The 18,638-nt window shown below is 40.8% G+C and overlaps 1 protein-coding gene across 2 annotated transcripts in view; it reads right to left on the bottom strand.

Annotated features, from left to right (window-relative positions):
- Positions 1-18,638, bottom strand: part of EGFR (epidermal growth factor receptor) — a 156,888-nt gene that overhangs the window by 10,021 nt on the left and 128,229 nt on the right. For both annotated transcript variants that reach the window (XM_027655882.1, XM_027655883.1), the window contains exons 14-20: positions 18,456-18,555; positions 16,885-17,042; positions 11,534-11,569; positions 10,169-10,310; positions 8,375-8,497; positions 7,064-7,162; positions 2,568-2,753 (exon numbers count right to left, since the gene is read on the bottom strand). In XM_027655882.1, the coding sequence (XP_027511683.1) occupies positions 2,568-2,753; positions 7,064-7,162; positions 8,375-8,497; positions 10,169-10,310; positions 11,534-11,569; positions 16,885-17,042; positions 18,456-18,555 (844 nt within the window). The remainder of the gene's footprint in view (positions 1-2,567; positions 2,754-7,063; positions 7,163-8,374; positions 8,498-10,168; positions 10,311-11,533; positions 11,570-16,884; positions 17,043-18,455; positions 18,556-18,638) is intronic.

The following is an 18,638-nucleotide window of genomic DNA, read 5'->3' as shown; positions in this document are numbered from 1 at the left end:
GCTTTTTTGGTACAACTGCCTCTGGAGGAAGAATATGACTAATTGTGCCAGTTTGACTTCAAAAGTGTAAATTTAAGAGCTGTGTTTCTGACTACAGAGATTATTCCCCTTTCCCTCTTGGTACATGGAATAAAAAAATGTTCATGACTTCCAAGTTTCCTGCAATATCTTTTCCAAACCCCACAATTATTCCCAGTCCATAGGTTTCTGCTAGCAGTAGCTTATGCGCTTATGTTTTTACGAAGAGAGTTAATAAAACATTACTTTTAACCTACAAAGCTAACACCAAAATGATCACGTTGATGTGATGGCAGAGGACTGGAGGGAATAACTGCCTTCCAGCCTCCACCCGCTTCTTAAGCCCACTGCTAACCCGGACCACCATCGAATCCTCCATCCAAGTCCCTGAGCAGAACTTCACCCGTGTACTGCTGATGCTGCCAAAACAAACCACCCAAACAAACTGGCCCAGTGCCACTATGTAGCGTGCATTAATTTACACAAATAGATCTTTAGCGAGCAGAGCTCTTCAAATAAAAACTCTTGAGCTGCTGACAGAAAACAGGCCGTCTTAAAAAACCTAATAATCCCGTAATCTAGCCCCAGTAGGACAAAAAATTTCCTGCTAAACATGAGTTGGCGCAGAGACTAATAAGACTCAGAGCTGCTGAAAAGCAGGGTATCGGTTTCACACTAAGCTGTTTAAGACGCTGTTGGCTGAAAGGCTTGTGCACATGCATAACCTTACACGGAAGATGTTGAACTGCTTGTCTAGAAAGTTCAGCAGATCTTTAACTGTGTGCAGGCCTGGGGTTTAAACCATTTTTCCATCATTAGGCATGAGACCTATGTGTTCCAAGAGTTCCTTCAACAGTGTTTCTGCACATGGAGAGTCTATGCTCTGTCATAACATCTTGTCTGAAAGAGAGGACTCCATACCTCAGTGAAAATAATGTTTGTAGAAGATGAAAAGAAAACTTATTTCAAAGCTGTGAAAACAGAAACAAAAATAAACTTCCCAGGGAACTTGCCTCCTGCTGGTTACTTACCAGACATATATTTGTGGCAATTTTTTTCCCCCTCAAAAGTACATTTTTAAAGAGTCAGAGAATGCCCAAAAATCTGGCACGATTTTATCAGAACAGTAACACCAGACACATTGGTGGGAAAAAGCCATATGAATGATTTACGAGTGCTTTGAGGAGAACTTCAGTGTTGAACAGCACAAAGGAGTATTTTGAAGGTCAGGCATCGCTGGCGAGGGTAGAGGTTGCTATGGGCAAATGTTGAACTGACATGAAAAAATCAAATAGAAGCTAACAATTGTGAATGGCAACCTTTTGGGCAAGTGATACCCCAAGGATCCATTTGGGGACTGATTTTGCCACCTTAAAGATTAAAAAGGAGAAGAAGGAGGAGGAAGAGGGAAATGTGGCCTCCAGCTAATCCTCCAAAGGGGCTGAAACCAGGACAGAGCAGTAATTGATTTTAAACAAGAGAGCAAAAGAGTCAAAAAAACGCAGCTCTCACTCTGGGTGGACAAATAAATTAAAAATTCACTTGTTGTAGAATGTGATGTAAAAAAGCACACACACGCTGAGATGAAAAATGTGCTCAGTGGACTTTTGGTGGATACGTTTCTGAGGTCTTCAGCATGTTTCCTCAAAGCAAACCATGGCTGGGCGAGTCTGGGATGTATACAAGGTCTCAAGGGACCGATAAGGTTTTAAGTGTGTGGTTAGCCTGCAGACCAGCATTCCCGAAATAAGCAGCATTAAAGTAGCCAGGCTTTGTGGACACTGGCATCTCATATGATGGATGTTTGACAAACTGCAGTTAGTTTTTTGCTCCATTCTTCCACGCTTGCAAATGGCTAACTACCATTGAAATACAGCATATTGCTGCTAAGAGCTAAAGGCTGTACTTCAGTCTCCTTTGCTGCTCTTTGGCAAACAGTACCAGGTATGACAATAAGTACTTTACGGCCATTGCAGTTAGATTACAGACACCAACTCAGTGCCTATAAATTACAGCTCTGGGATGCCTGAGTGTCTCTCGGTCACAGCCAGCCTGTACAAGAATGGAGCTGGTATTCAATAATCAGCAGTTTGATCTCAGGCCTCAGAGATTTCAGCCTGAAATTCTACAAGGCACACAAAAAAGGTGTATTCAACAACATCACTGTCCTGTGACACAGCCCAAAGAAACTCACTGAGGGAAGGAGCATTTTGCTATGGAAATTGCCAAATTCTATTCCCTTCCCTGCCTCTGTGTTGCATCACATTAGGACCACATTATTATTTCAATAGCAGGTGTTTGGTTTGGATATAAATGTTTTGGTGATAATATTATTAACAGGAGCATTCTGAAGAACAGTTCAAGTTTGCTCATCAGCATGAAGATGGTAAATTGTTTAAGACAAAGTAACCACTTACTGTCATGTATAGGATATCTAGGATCCAGGTGATGAAACAGAAAGATTTACGGAGACAGGTAAGTAAATAAATACATTACATGCTGTCAGATCTCTGAGTTTTAGCTGATCTGGAGGTGTGCTGTCCGCTTACCTTTGCAATCTGCACACACCAGTTGAGAAGGTACTGGGAGCCGATGTTGTCCTTGTGCTCTCGGATGTAATCCAGGAGGCAGCCATAAGGCATCAGCTGTGTGATGAGCTGAACAGTAGAAGTGAGGCAGATTCCCAACAAGCGGCACACATGAGGATTGTCAACGCTAGCCATCACATAAGCTTCCTGAGAATAAAGGAAAAAAGCAATGTGAAACACTCTCTCTGCCATGATACAAATATTTGGAGGGAGTTTAAAATAAGTTGGTCATTCAAGAGGTTGCCAAAATATTATATGCAAACTCAGTGCCTCATATCACATACAAAATACATATATTTCCCACTCTGTGGACCAAGTATTTTCCATTTAGTTCAATGTCCAGATTTTTAACACTGAATCATCAGTGAGATGCAACAGAAGAGCCAGTCTCCCACTACTGGTACACTAAGTAAACACTGAACATAAAATCCTGGGGGGATTAAAACTTAACAGACCTAGGAAGACCTAATAAATTGAACATCAGCTGGGAGCTGACGGGATTTCACCATTTGGAGCACCTAATTGCAAGGGCAACACATTTTGTGAACATTTGTCATATGGCTTTTTTTCCTCTACAGATCTTTTCACAAAACTGACTGGAAATCAGTATTTTTGAGACTTCTGCTCCTCTGTCAAGGTTAGTACTAACTTAGAAAGTCAAAGTTGTCATCTAGAACATGACTGACAGTTTCATTTTTTAAGAGACCATATTATTCTTGATGATGTTATTCTTCAGTCCATGTCAAACCAAACAGATTCATAATCAGTTTAGAAACTTGAATATGTGTCTTTAAGTAACACCAGTGAAAATATTGTCCCAATTTGGAAAAGGTCTTTTACACTCATATAGCAATGTAGATTATCTAAGGAAAGTACTTACAATGTGGAAGCCCAAGCATAATAGACCCTTTGGTCAACTGGAATTTCGGGTCTTAGTTTCACAAATATGTGAAAAACTCCTTTTTCAAATCTGGCTTCACCCTGTGTAGCTTTAGATACTTAGCTAAGGTATCTATCCAAGGTACCTCCTTTTCTTTTGTTCTTTTTTAGGAAGGGAGAGACACTTTCAGAGGCTGATGCACTAGACTCCAGACACACCGAATACATGGTCATCAGGTAAAAATTCCTGACTATATGATTTTGTGTGCAAAAACTACTTATGGTTGAAATTTGAGATCTATATTTATAGTGAAATCCACTGTCAAGTGCCAGCTCAAAAAATGGATTCCAATTGGGGGAAAAAATTAGAGCTGCAGTTATTTGGTTTCTTTAACTAACTTTGTGTTTGATTTACAGTCTGTCACTTCTGGATATTTTAGAGGAAAAGCAATACAAGGGGAAATAAATGGGAATTTTCCCATAAAGTGAGTGGGTCAGCATCCTAACAGCATCTGGAGTAACACCAAATAATCATCCTTTGGCAATTCAGGCTAGTAGCCCCTCAAAGCGTAAAATAATAGTGAAGACACTACTGGGGCAAGGAAAGGAGCAAATCTGCTCTTTCTAAGAGCTTAAGAGAAGAAATACCATAGCACTTTACTCATCATCTAACAAGCACTCCACATAGCTGTATAGCTGCTAAGAACTATTATTAAACAAAGTTATTAAAGCAATGACGTTCAAGAAATAAGCAACTCCAATTCTTAAGCAATACTTTCTGGTCTTGGTATTGTTGTTTAACATGCCAGCCTAGGCAAAACATGACGTAATGCAGGTTCTTCTGAGGTGCTAATTCCGCATTTGGTATCCTTGTTTTGGAGCCCCTGGGATGAAAGTGGCCTCCAGGCAGGCAGGTTAAAGACGATCTCTAGCACAGCTGCGTAAGTGCTCCTCAACCTACTGCATGTCGGCAGGTCCTTGAAAAATAACCCTCTGCCATGAACAGCACTGATTATATGGGCTAGCTTGAGGAAAGATAAAGTAAGAACACAATATGCTATTCAGCTGTGTAGATATTTGTGGCAGCATTTTTTAGAGAATCTTGCAAATTTGTTATCCAATGCTCAGATGTAAGCAGAGACCAAAAGAACTTTATTTCCCTATGCTTCTAAACTGAGCTGTCATAATGAGGAAGGATGCCTGTTTTTTCCCTTGCTTCCTGTTGAGATTCAAATCCATATTGTATTCATTTCAGTGAGACAGGGTGGGGGGAAGTCTGCAGAGTCAGAGCTTTTCTCACTGCCCATCTGCTGCACAGTCCACATGGGGCTGACCCGGGGGCTGAGAACTGGGAAGCTGAAAGAGCGGGGTGGGCGTATGGGCCACACAGCTTTCGGAGAGCGTCCAAGTGTTGACACTGCCTCTTACATTTGATACTGTAAAGCAAAATAGGCCACTGCCTCCTCAAAGGGAGCAGAAGGGAGCTATTGTGTGGTTGTGGGTTCCTCTAAGTAGCCCAAGACATTAAAGTGGGCCTTTGTTTCAACTGTTTATCTTGGAAATCTCTTTGGTTCGCTCTGACCTGCTCCAAGTATGCTTGGTATTCAACAACAATCTTCTGAATTAGCCCTACCCTAACAAAGTCAGCAAGAGCTTGACTGGATTATAAGGGCTGAAGCTGCTGTGCTTGTTCTATACCTAGTGTGTTTCTGTAAGACAAATCATCTTTAATTGGACATGATTATCCCTGAGGTTCCAGTGACCCTGAAAAATTGGTTGTATAGCAAAAATCTGTTTTGAGAAGAGCTTTTGGAGTCACCTCCCTGACTTCTTTTTTGTATTTTTAAAATTTTTTTCTGAAATATAGAATGAATTCCACCAACCAAATAATCTACAAAATGAACAGGATTGAAAAAGCAAAAGCTTTTTGTTAAGCATCTTAATTCAAATGAAAAGATTATGTGGGGATATGCTACAGAAACTTCTTTTAAAGGAGAAAGTACTTTGATACCACTGAAAAGCACACAGTCCCTGCACCTCCTGTTCTGTCCTGTGACTAACTTGATCTGCTGAAGGTAGGATGAAGTATGGTAGGCTTGTTCACTAATCCTTCCTTCAGGATACAGAAATGTAATGCAGTTAAGTCTAAAGCATCCTTTGTGAACAGTGTTATACTCTTTATCACTGTGAAGAGCAAAATGAGGGGCAGATCTCAGAGATGTTGAACAGCATCTCTGCCAGCTCCTCAATGCAGGGAATGCCAAAGAAGGGAGGGACCCTAGCCTGCTCACAGGCAGGCAAGGGGCAGGGATGAGGGCCACATGGGTAAGGACCTGGGGAAAGGCTGAGACTGGTCTGGAGTCTAGCTAAACTGAAATCAGGATGGATATTGCTTCCTGTATGGATTTCTGAAATGGACCACCTATTATTTTGCAGGGTGACTTGAAAAATCTAATGTGCTTTATTACTGTAAGTAGCACAAGTGGTGGTTTGTTCTCAGCCATTTATCCTGAGACTTCTCACTACCAGAATTGTCTTTTTGTTAAGATCTTTGCCAGCTTCAAGCATTTGACATGAACCTTCCCTACTTGAGGTGTTATTAGCTGGACAAAACTGGATTTAAAAAAAAAAAATCCAACTAAATTCAGTTCCTACCAAAATTTTAAAAATCCATAGTTTTTTCCCATGGCTGAAGAATTTGTGTGTTTGGTTAACACCACCATTGCTTCCAGACAAACAGGTCCATTTGGGATATACCAGGGATAGGACAGACAGATACACTTTTTTTGTTGATTAGGACTTACCACAGCACAGGAAATCTGAAGTTACACTGGACATCTGAGTGCTCCTCTCCACGCTCATCATTTTCCTTTCCTTTTATATAAATTTATATATCCCTGGTGCTGTATGTTCCATGGCTTTAAGGTTTTCTATTTAGAGATTTTCATCCATTCCAAGTTCAGGGAACCTTGTATTTAGGACTCTACCTCACTTGTTGTAAATTCACATATTTATGAATTCCTAAATCAGTGTTCTATAGTCTTTTTCCTTGTTTTCTGAAGCGATGAGCTATACCCAAACAAGAAAATAAAATTCCCAAGCCTCTTTCAGAAAGTAAGATAATTTCTTGTGTTTTATGGCAGAGAAATCACACAGATGGGATTTTTTTTTTTAATTTTGGATTTATAGTTAATTTAATCCTATGTAACCACGCAACTATCTTATGCCAATCTGCAGTGTCAGCATTCAGAAATCATTAGGTCTGTTGTTATTTGCTTTAGCTGTAGCACGATAATGGCAATGAATGCTACAGTTTAAGGCCTGAAATATCAGAATAAAGAAAAAAGAATTAGCGGTAAATGTATGTTCCTGATCTCCTCCCTGCTACCCCAGGAGTATAAAACCTGTATTTGGACTGTGAGACACTTCACAGACTGGGCTGCAAAGCACAGTACTTCTAGACAGAGAATTCAGTTTAGGGTGCAAAATATTTCTTCCCATACAAAATCCTGAAACCCCTTTAGTTGTTAGAGAAGAAAATCCACAGACCACTTGAGAAAACAAACGTGAAAACTTACATCAAGTATTTCCTTGTTGGCTTTTGGTGATGTAGCCTCTCTCAACTCTTTAATAGCAACAGGAATTTTAACCTTCTCCCCTTCTGGGATCCAAAGTCCCTACCAAAAGAAGTACAAAGAGTTATTCAGTCTCATATCTAACAGGTTAATTCTCACAGTTATATATATTTTACATCTTCTGAGTAGACTTGCATGTTCTGAGCAATAGGAAGACATGGCAAACAACAAAAATATGGCTAAAAAATGTATGGCTAAAAAATCCTGTTAATGCGGTGGTATTTCTCTTTCAGTCACCTCTACTATATTTTTTTGAATAAACATGTTCATTACTGTCCCTGTACAAATAGCCCAAGAGATACATAAAGAACATCTTTTGTAGATAGAAATCTAATTAATTAGAGCATCACAGCAACTGCATGTGCAAAACCTTGCCACTTCCAATTTATAAATCATGGGATGAAAAGAATGAGCATTTTTTCATTCAAACAAGATGGTATCTATCCTGTACAAACAGTCCAGTCCTATGCAGTGGCAGAGAACTCTATGTCCAGGTGGTACAGTGCTCTACATCTGTAGTATCAGGAGGCCAGTTAGGTGGCAGGTCAACAGCCTGGCACTGTGAGGACATGCTGTTGAAGCACCCAGCAATGTAGGTGCACATCTTTTCGTGGCCCTGAAGTTTCTAGTCATAGCTGGAAGTCTGCTTCAGAATACAGAGCTTTATAAAGAGATATATCAATCTACAGTTTCAGTACTACTGGCAAAGCCTGAAACACATATCCTGATAAAAGGAGGAGCACAGAAAAATGGAACCTGATGAAGAAACACAAGGGATAAATAAACACCAAGAGAAAAAATACCTTGTGGACCTACACAACTGAAGGTGTGTAGACACTTCAACACATCTGAGTCAGTTCTAACAAAAGAGCGATTGAAAATTACAAAGACAAGATCCCAGATGACACATAAAAATGGCTTAGCACTAAGCTGACCAAAATGCATTTATTTTTTTTTCTTAATATTCTCAATATGGTGTATTTGACTGTGGTAGTTTTCAAATCAAGATCTTTGCTTTCCAGGTTCAGCAATGTGGCTTTGGCAACACCTTATGTAAATCTTCTCCTGTTACCCAATTCATAACTCAGCTAATGATGATTGAGTCATCTTTCTACCACTCAATAGATATATGCTACAAAATCTAGTTAAAAAGACCCCTACTCAGTGGTAAGAGCTTCCATTTCATACTTTGTTTGAGTGGCTTCTGCATGAGGGAGTAAGATGGAAAGGAAAAGAGGAACATGGTGATCTTACCTTATAAACAGTGCCAAAAGCTCCAGAGCCTAAAACTTTGACCTTTTTAAATTCTGTTTCCTTTAAAATTCTCAGATGAGCCTGGTTTGGTGCCTCCCCGCTGGGTGTCAGTGGTTCGACAAGCTGGTGCAGACAGAAGATGATGTTAGAAGGATATACAGTCTAGAAGGTTGAACAATTTTGGGAAGCAAATAAATCCTTCCTTTAAAATAATGAACATTTTATTTCCTGTGAAGTTTATGGGAGGATAGCTCTGCTCTGACTCACAGGAATAAACATCTAAAATTGCTCCAAAAATCACAGAGTGGTGACTGCCATTTTGAAGAAGAATGAAGGAATGTAACTACTCAAATGGAGATTTGGACTTCAAAGCCTTAAAACACAGCATGAAAAATAATGTAATTGCAGCAGATCCTAAAGGAGATTTTTTTTTTTTTGAACTTCTGAATACATTATTAAAATGTTTAAAATAATGGGCAAGAATCACCTGCAACCTTTCAGGTCTGCTCTTGTTTAACTGGATGAAATTCCCATGGTACCAGTGGTTCCCCCAGACCACAGGGTGTACAAGCAGCAATTGAAATTCTGACAGTGATTCTTTCCTCAAGAAAAAAGATGTTGAATTGGCTAATAATTTTTTCAAAATTTGATCTAAGCCTTATAGCAAATAGGCTCTTATAGCAAATGCTCTCCAAACAAAGGTATTTAACACTTTTATGATGCATAAGTCAGCTTTTTCCCTTATTGTTTTTCCTTTTGCCTTTCCTTTGAATGAAACCATATTCAGCTAGATTCAATCTTATTTTAGTGGGTCAGCAATCTTTCTGTTGTGATGAAATATCCTCATTTTGAGGAGTCCAGAGGGTACAATATGAGCTGAGCACAAACTGAACTCTACTATCACAACTGTGGAATATAGTGGTATGTAAAAAATATAGTTATGTAGTGCACTGAAAAACAGGACAGGTTTTTTTTTAAGGATTTTAGTAGCTGACTCTGCAAATCCAGCAAGTACTGAAGGAAGCTGCAACTGGGATTTTAGGAGAATATTAAAAACAATTTGCTAATTATTTACTAGGACTGGACTAGAAAGAGAAGGGGGCTGATCATAAAAGAGCAGCTTCAAACCAGGATAAGGAATTTTACTGTTTTATACATGAGGTACCCAGAGGGTGATGCTATAATGCGCACAAAGCCATGCAAAATGAAAAAGCAGTGTAGAAACCTTGTTCATGCCCAACAGGGTGAACCATTCACTTTGATGGCTTTGAGGGCTTTTTGTGCTAAAAACAAACCAAAGACAAGACATAAATACTTCCTCAATTTCTTTCCCTGATCTCCTTTTTTTCTGCAGGATCAGGCATGCACCTGATCAAGGGGGTAAAAATTTCAAAAGCACTTCAAGCTGCCACAGGAGCCTCAAGGCTTGTCTGAAGGGACATGTGATTTTAGGCTGAAGGTCTACATAGCAGGGTGGTATGGATCAGCAAACACATTGCACCTCACCCTGAAGGTATAGTTTTTTTTCCGAGTAGATAATCTCAATAACTATTCCTTGGGATTGAGACATCTTTTAAAATCTTTTGAAAATTATATCCAGAGGGATCAGATTTGAGATTAACTGAGAAGGTAATAGATGCACACCGCCTCTTTTCTGGGTAGCATGGCAGACACTGTGTTTTCCAAGCCAAGGGATAGCTGAAGTGTGGAGCTTTAATTCTCTGGGAAAAGCAGGATGGCTCCTGTTGCCCCAAATAAAGCAGTGAGTGTTGCAGCCGTGCCAGCAGCGCTCACCTCCCTCTCCTGCAGCAGCCGGCGCAGGGTCCGCTTTCTGACGATGTGGCGTCTCCGTAAGTAAAGGCCGATGCCCAATCCAACCACCACCAGGCACAGGAGACCTCCGACAACACCAGCTGCGATAGATGGAATTTTGGAGCTGCAACACAGAAGGAGATCCAGAAAGAGAAAAAAATTCTTAGGTGTAAGATTTTAAAGAAGCCCTATAGAGGCTGCATGAAGCCTTAGGTTTTGATCAAACACATGTTCTGGACAACCACAAAGAGCCTACTTGACATTTTCAGATTTCTTGGGCATCTGTATTTTTAAGTTTCTCATCCAGTAATCTGTTCAAAATCTTCACTCTGTTCTCAAACTCGCAATTGGAATTGATCCTTGTAGCTTAAGAGAAGGGATTTCTTCTCTCTCTGACAAACCCACCAAGCACATGAGCATCAAATCTGTGATGCCTATGTACTCCAGCTATGGGCAGCCTGCATGTGATCAGACACACAAAACACGTGGAGAGGAGGAGATCTGGGAAGGCATAAGCAGTTGTGATATCTGCAATGAGGCTGACATCTCATCATTACTGGAGGGGCTGTAAGAGTCACGCTGAACGTGAGATGATCTGCCCTCCCAAGTACAAATGTCTGTGCCATCCCCGTTGTATGTATAGTTTGCTACCTTTTTATTAGAGCCTTGGTAATTTTTAATTTAAGTTGAAAAGAAGAACCTGGTTTCCAAGATTGTTTTTTTGGTTTGTACTTAGATACCCATGCCAGCTTTTTTCTAAGTTGCCCCAGGGATTCCCATTAAATGCAGTCACTTTTTAGCATTACTTCTAGGTTGAATTTGTCTTGCCATAGCATGACTGTGGGAAGAAACGAAATCCCTCTCCTTCAGCAAAAGAAGCCTGTTTGCTTGTTGCATGACCTTGAGCATGTCATGAGGCCGAACAGTGTAATATAAGATCTAGTGTGACAAATGAGCATCCATCTGGGAACAGAACGGTTGGAGATGTACAGATCACAGGCCCTCTGTGTGTCTGAGTCCTCTGTAATGCAGGTAACTACATAAATCCTAAATCTCTCTCTCTCTCTCTGTCCTTCATCCTTTCCTTTTCCATCCCCTCTTTTTGTTGTCCAGTAACAGATTCCAAGTCTCGCCTTGACAAAAAAAGGCTAAGCAGAACAAGATTTTGAAGTCTTCTGCCAGTAGCAATATTTCTCAGTTCTTTAAACCATTTTTATAGGTCTGAGCCTGCTTTAAGCTGTCACTTCCCTGTACAGAGCTGAAGACCTAAGGCCCAGCCTCGCAGAATGTAAACATGCATGCATTCTTTCCAGCTCTGCCATTAATTGTAGCAAATGAAATACTCACCCATTTGGACAGCCTTCAAGACCTGGCCCTTTGCACCTGTAAAAACAAATGAACATTACAAACATAGGAGCTCTGGCCTACATACTTCTATAATTCCAACTAAGAGTGCTACTGATTGAAAAGCTTGTGTTTCAGAGCAGTCCAAGTATTAACACAGAAATTTATAATAGTCATACACTCGACTAAATATCAGTCAACGACCTTGCTCCAAAAATCTTTTATCTAGAGGAGTAGCTATGCTGCATAATCAGTTTAGTGAATGTTTTAAAACAAATTTCTATCATGTGGTAGAATGGGGGAAGGATGTAGATACACAAAATTCATGGATTCCCTGGCTCTGCATGGACATCTGCATTAGTGCAGGAGCTCAGGGCTGATTGTGGAGGAGGAAAGATGTACATGCGGAAAGGATAAGGACAGAAATACACGTGGAAATGTGTCATTGGAGACCCTCCAGCATATCCTTGTTTCCTGATAAGGTAAAGATTTCAATTTTCAGACTTCCTATTGCACTGGAAAACAGGGACTCCCATGAAAAAAACAGGATTTGACAGCACTCTCTCTGGCTATAGTTTGTGGGCATGTGTCCATGATATTTTTCTTTTAGAATCCATAGTCTTATGTTACTAGTAATGTAAACAGGTATAACACTATCTAGAGAGCCAGGAACTCTACTAGCAAGTCTTTCACCCTCCATTTGAGCTTAAAATTCTCAAAATTAATTTTGGCAGCCCAATGCAAAAAACAACATGGACAAAAACACAGTGACTGTGTTCACTTGATGGTCTAATGGGCATGAGAGGCACTCTGAATTCCCCAAGTGCTGCTGGGCTACGAGATGTATGATCTTCATGGGAATTGTGGTCTTTGTGGTGTCTACTGAGGAAGGAGAGCATTACAGAGAGGGTGACATCACCTCTGAAAAACAGAGCACAGGAAGGGGTAAAGTCCAGTTTGTGGTATCCGCTCGCTGCGCTGACTTAAAGAAAATGGATCGTCTCAAAACAAATTCAGAGGAGGTCAAGCAGGGGATAAGGAGTGAGCCCATGCCAGGAAAACTGCTCTGAAATGCCTTTCACTAAGAGGAGGAACCAGAAAAATTTCAGAATGTTAGGTAGAGCTGCAGATCTTATAACTTGGTCTAGGTCTGGGGAAGGAAGAGGTGAAGCAACTACTCATTTTAATGGGTTTTTATTTGTTTGTTTGTTTTCATTACTCTGATCTTCCCTCGTGTATTTGTCTTGTTTCTGGGCCAACACAGTGCTCCAAGACCCAGCGTCTGGAAGGTCTTGTAAGTTCACTGGGCTCCCATGCAAGAATGTGCATCCTGGTGTCCTGGACATGCTGGAAGTGCTGTGCATACCAATTCCCAGATCCTGGGTACTCAGCCTTGTTAGCTTTCCTATCTGCATACAGCTTGCTTTGTTTGCTGAGTTGTGTAACTAAGTACAGAGAGGCTGCATGTGCAGAGCAGAACCACCAGCTCGTTTATGGTCGTAGGAGGCAGATCTTGCTTTGGGTGCTCGATGGAAAACTGATCTAAGACTCCAGATCTCATCCTATCATGCTCTAATGCCTGGACATGAATTTCTACATGCTAACATAACAAAGCATGTGTGGCTGCTCTTGAATAAGAATGTGAAATTAAAAGATGTCACTTTATTTCAGAATATGATTATTGTCCCTCAAAGTATCTCTTCCTCAAAATTCTGGTTTGCAGTGCTACTGTATAATGGCAAGCCCTCTATGTGCTTTATAAGAGCAAACAGAATTCGCTGATAGTATCTACAATCTGAGGAATGACCGACCGATTCTTTTCCTACACTTCAAAGTAGAAACAGAAGAAGTGTAGGTTTTTATCTGTTCCCTTCTTTTTCCCCATCAATATCCAGTCTGGGTGGATAAAGTAAAAAGGTGTCTGGGAAGAAAATGACAGATCAGCTTGTGCTTTTCAAATCCCATGTTGTTTTCTGATTCATTTCACAAGTCAAAGAAGACACAAAGCCTATGAGAAATATCCATCCAGGACTACATATAACTATCTTTCTTATTATGGAATTTGATGATGACACTCAGCATAAGTAACTCAAGTTTTGTGGAATCTAAACAATCATTTTTTCCATTCCTGAGTAATTTTTCTTCGCGTTACAGAAACTGAAATGAGACTTAGGTTATGAATTGCCTGAAGATCATTTGGATATATCAGATGGATATAGCAGCAGTTGTAGTCTCTGAAATATTTCTCTACTTATTGGAAAATTATTACTGAAAACTGTTTAATCCTGAACTCAGCATTTCATTTGTCTATGTAAATATTACTTGTCCCAGTGCAGACACAGCTATTTATTTCCCAAATCCATCAACATTTTAACAACTTTGTCCTCGACCCATAGTTCCTAATTTGATATAATACATTAAGTTGTTATGATTTATGGCCTTTCAGAAAGGACTAACACTATAATAGCCTTAGTTACTTCACAGTCATAAAAGAAATTAAAAACCACTGGGTTTTTCAGAGCTTTACAAAAACTTTACTCTGTCCTCCTTTCTCATTAACCTTCCAAGTGTGACGAAGGCATAGCATTTGCACAGTGCTGCTGCAGCCTTCCCTCTCAGATCCCCTGGCCTCCTTCTCACCTGCCCCAAAAATCCCTTGGCATTAACATGAAGACTGGTGAGACACATAGTGTTGGTAGCAACTGCGGAGGCAGGATGTGTCAGTATTGGTTTCTCTTCTCCTTGCTCATTCCCTCCAGTGGTTGCGTCCGTGTCTGAGTTTAATTCCTGTACTCTCTGAGACCAAATCCCTCAACATTGAGCAGATTAATTAAGCTAGTGAGTATCATTAGATGCTGAAGGTGTAGATGGGGTAATTCCAAGGCTTTTCAGATGTTGCTTTCTTTATTGTAGCACATACTCTCAGCTGTACTAGAGGCATGGCAAAAGGAAGCTTGTGTAAAAAATCCCCAAGAGAGTACAGGAGAACTGAGAAAGATGGGGTCTTTTGGGCTGAGCAGGAGAAAGCTTCCTTCATTCTGTGTCCTAATGAAGGCTGAAAAACTGACTCAGCAAAGAAAATGAGTCTAGAAGGGATTCTCTGTGGCATTACAAAAGAAGTGACGTACTACCAGTATGCTTACCTAAAATGAAAAAAACAAAGTTTGTGACAAAACTCAGCTGGGAAAAGAAGTCCTTTACTTGCAGCTTCTTCAAGTAAGGAAAAGAGAGAGAGATCCTGGGAACCCTTACTTGCATGACTACAGAAGTCAGCACACTTAATCATGCTGATAAGATTTTGTGGGCTCTAGCTGTGAAATTGGACAGAGACAGAAATGAAGTTGTTGTTTCTTGTCATCCAGGAATTGCTGAGACTGTGGTTTCTAAGGATGCAAAAACTTTGTGAGACAGATGTTTTCCACCCACTGCTGAACAGATCCCATTCCCACAGCAAAATGAGGGAAAGGCGTGAAGAGAAGTGGTGTTACTGATGAATTGCCTTCACAAGGACAATGCTGTGCCAGATTGCATATTTCCATACTATGCCACTGACACTGGCTCCTTACTCATCAATGCCATTGGCCCTAGATGTACCATCTGTATAGCAAAAATAGCAACACTAGCTCCTAGCTCTCTCGAGCGCTTCAGGTATACCACCTATTTCTTCTGCCCCATTTGGTTAGCAACTCAAATAGGGTGATTGACCATGTTTACAATACAACTGATGCAAATTCAGTCCATGTAAAAGATGAAATTGATACTACTTTTTACATTCTGCCTTAAAAACACAGGGCCAAATACACAAAGACATATGTTGGGTACCTCTCATTTAAAAAAAAAAATCTCTGTACTGTAACCCCATCTCCTGCCAGACTCCTGTGGTACCCCATCCACTGTCAAAGCCAGGCAGGAATTGATTTCTCTGATGAAGTCTGCTCTGGGAACTTGCTTGTGCACTAAAAGCCACTGCATGGCTTGTCGTTGCATCCCTGTCTGGCAGATTACATTCTCCAAGTCTGCATTTATTTGAGCCTAGTGTTTGATCTCACTACCAAGGCCGCATAGTGGAAAACTTTGTTCAGATGTGGTTACTCATTATGCTGCTCCACCAATCAGCTGCATTTCCATGTGGCCAGTTAGAAGGAGGATATTGGATCTCTGTGGCCAGTTTGTATCAGTAGGGACTATTGAGGTCATTAATAAAGAGCAAACTTATAAAGATCCCTTTTCAACTGAGATGATTTGTTCTCAGGCATTGCAGTGAGAAGCCCTGATAAGCCTTGCCTGTGACTATAACAAAAACGGGGCATCGCTGTAAATTGCAGCAAATCTACACAGCTGGTACAACTACCATCTGAAAAACAGTGCACTGAACTTCACTAGGAGCACTAGAAAGGGCTGTTCCTTGCTAATTTCACCCTTCATCTCCTTTTTTCCATGGTATCGAGGACCTGGCAGTTGGATCAGCTAATACACAACGGGATGATGGTTGGTCTGAATCAGTTATAACTTCTCTCTTGCAACACATATTATAGGCATACTATAGAAAGATTTTGGATCAGATAGACCTGCAGGGTAAAAGGCAGGGGCCTGTGAAGGACAATACACCAAACGTGTGGTTTTTTGCTCTGAAAGCATCACAGTCCAGCAACCAACTCTCAAATCCTAAAACCTTTTACTGCACATCCTATGTCCTTTGCAGGTTGGAAATCAGGAGAGAAGACAGTTGTTACTTGCCATGTAGGCTAACTAGTTCAATTCACAGCTTGTTCCACGTGGCAGCTTAAGTATGCCCCCAAATGAGGAAAAAATGGGGTTACTGTGATGCCCATTACTAATGCCACACTCTGGAGGCAAGCAAGGCTTTGAACTCAGACCAAGTGCTAGCACATGGAAAGAACGAAGAAAAATTAAACCACCATATTATCCCACTGGGATTTCCCTCCTGAAAATTGAAAGGTGCAGATTAAGATGGGCCGTAGGAGTTCAGCATCCACCAGATGTCACTGATGTTCCTCCCAAAACTAAAGGACCCAGTAACAAGCCAGGTGGGGGAAAATAAAGTGCATCACTGCTGGGTGAGTTCTGTAAAATTCCAGGAAATTTTCTATTTAAGTTATCAAACAGACCTGTTTCAAACCCCCTAAACCATTTTTTTTCTGTCTTCTGTGTAACGATGAAGCACCATTGAACTTTTCCTGCTTATATTACCTGTGTACTCCTGACCTCTCTTGTTCCCTGCTAGTTCTTCTCAGTGGTTTGACATGGGACTGTCAGGAAGAGAAAGAGCTCGAGGTGAGCTGTTCCCCTATTTCTTTTTTTCCCTGTCTCCATTCAGTCAAAGTTTTACTCACCCTCGGGTGCAGTTTGGATGGCAGAGCTGGCAAACAGCATTCCCGTCAGCATATTTCCAGACGAGGGTGTCATTCTCACCCAGAACCCCTGCTGGGCAGGATTTCACGCAGTGGGGGCCATCTATAAAATGGGCACACTTCATGCAATTGTCAGGACCCTGCAAAGAGAAGCAACTTGTTTATAATGCCCTTCAATCAGCCTATTCAGGAGGAAATTCAGAAGATAAATCTAAATGCCTTCCACTGCCAGAAGTTTTCAGCATCATCTGGTTTTATTACCTTGCTACCTGATATTCTTGCAAGTAATTGCTACCATACAAAAGGTAGTCCCTGCTCTTTAAAGCTAGTATTTTCTTGCATTTCAGTGTTGCTTCTTTTATCCTGGTTTGCCTTCTGCCTGGTTGGAAAACCTATATTTTTCATTTTAAGGGGAATAATTTAATGACACCTCAGTAAGGCCTTATCTGAAAAGCATACAGCTTGGCAGCTACCTGGTACAATCTGCCATCACGCAATTTAAAACATTGGACCTGGATCGGCTGACACCTCCCTGAAGTACTGGCCTCAAATCATTTACCTAGTTTCTCTTTCCTCTGTTAGAGAGAAGCATGGAGTAATGGAGGCAACCCAAGGAGTGCATGAATTTTTTTTTACTTTGAAAAGCACTTAGTTTGTGTTTAAAGGAATTGCCTTTAGCCATTTTTGGCAGAACTGTTTCATGTTCACCATGAATGACCTAAATACTTTAAAGCAGGGGAACTAGCAATTCTGGGTCAGATTCTGCTATGGAGAAAAACCAGACAAGATCCAAGTGCCAGTTACAGTGGGACTACGGTAATACATGCTATAGGAAGATTATTTTAATCACTGTAATGTCTAAGGGCCACTATAATAGACTGATTACTAGATGCTGGGCAAATATGGAACAGGGGGGTGGGTGGTCATCGCCTGAAGGACCTTATAATGTTAATAACATCCCTGAAGCCATGGTGCTAGAAGGGAGGATGGAAATGCTTCACATTACTGAGCACTGACTCTTCAAATTGATGATGGGCAAGGGTCAAACACTCAGAGGCTGCTACAAATGGCAAGAGATGTTTAAAGAGTTGGGTCAAATAGCACAGAGGAGGACCTGTGATGAGAGCAGGAGATATGATCTCAATTAGAAGAAAGAAAAAAAAAAAGAAAACTGGAGTTTTACAAATAAGATACGAGTTTGATCTAACTTGTTCACATCAGCATGGCAGTTCAGTATACACATGTCCCTCAAATGTTTGCCAAATTACTATATTGTCACATACATAAGTAAGTCTTTTTTTCCTATGTAAAAGACACAAAAAATTAAAGACCCTACAATGCCTGAGACTGTGGATTGCATGTCACAAAGGAAAAATAACACCCTGAGGTTTCCTCTCCTGTTCCTGCTCCCCTGCCCCAAGATCTCGACTTCTAACCACTCTCACCTCTGCTCCACATCAGAGAGGGGGTAAATGAGACCTCAGGATTATCTCAACATGGGAAATACTTATTAATACATAGTTTGAGGTTTGCTAAGGTGAATCTGCTCTTACAGGTCCAGTGCAGGTTGCATTGTATGCAGTGGAGTTTTGCACCAGGCACTCAGGGTGGCAGGGTAGGCACCTGGAGTCCTTTTCAAACTCTCTTGGCTCCCTGGAAAACAACAACAACAACAACAACAACAAAAGAGAAATAATTAAATCCCAGGCTGATTAGTGAGTGATAAATTGTGGTCT

The sequence above is a fragment of the Corapipo altera genome, unplaced genomic scaffold (genome assembly GCF_003945725.1).
Source record: "Corapipo altera isolate COAL_440 unplaced genomic scaffold, ASM394572v1 59, whole genome shotgun sequence".
NCBI classification, from domain to species: domain Eukaryota; kingdom Metazoa; phylum Chordata; class Aves; order Passeriformes; family Pipridae; genus Corapipo; species Corapipo altera.
Note: the sequence above shows the minus strand (reverse complement) of the source record. Positions and strands in the feature narration are given on the sequence as shown.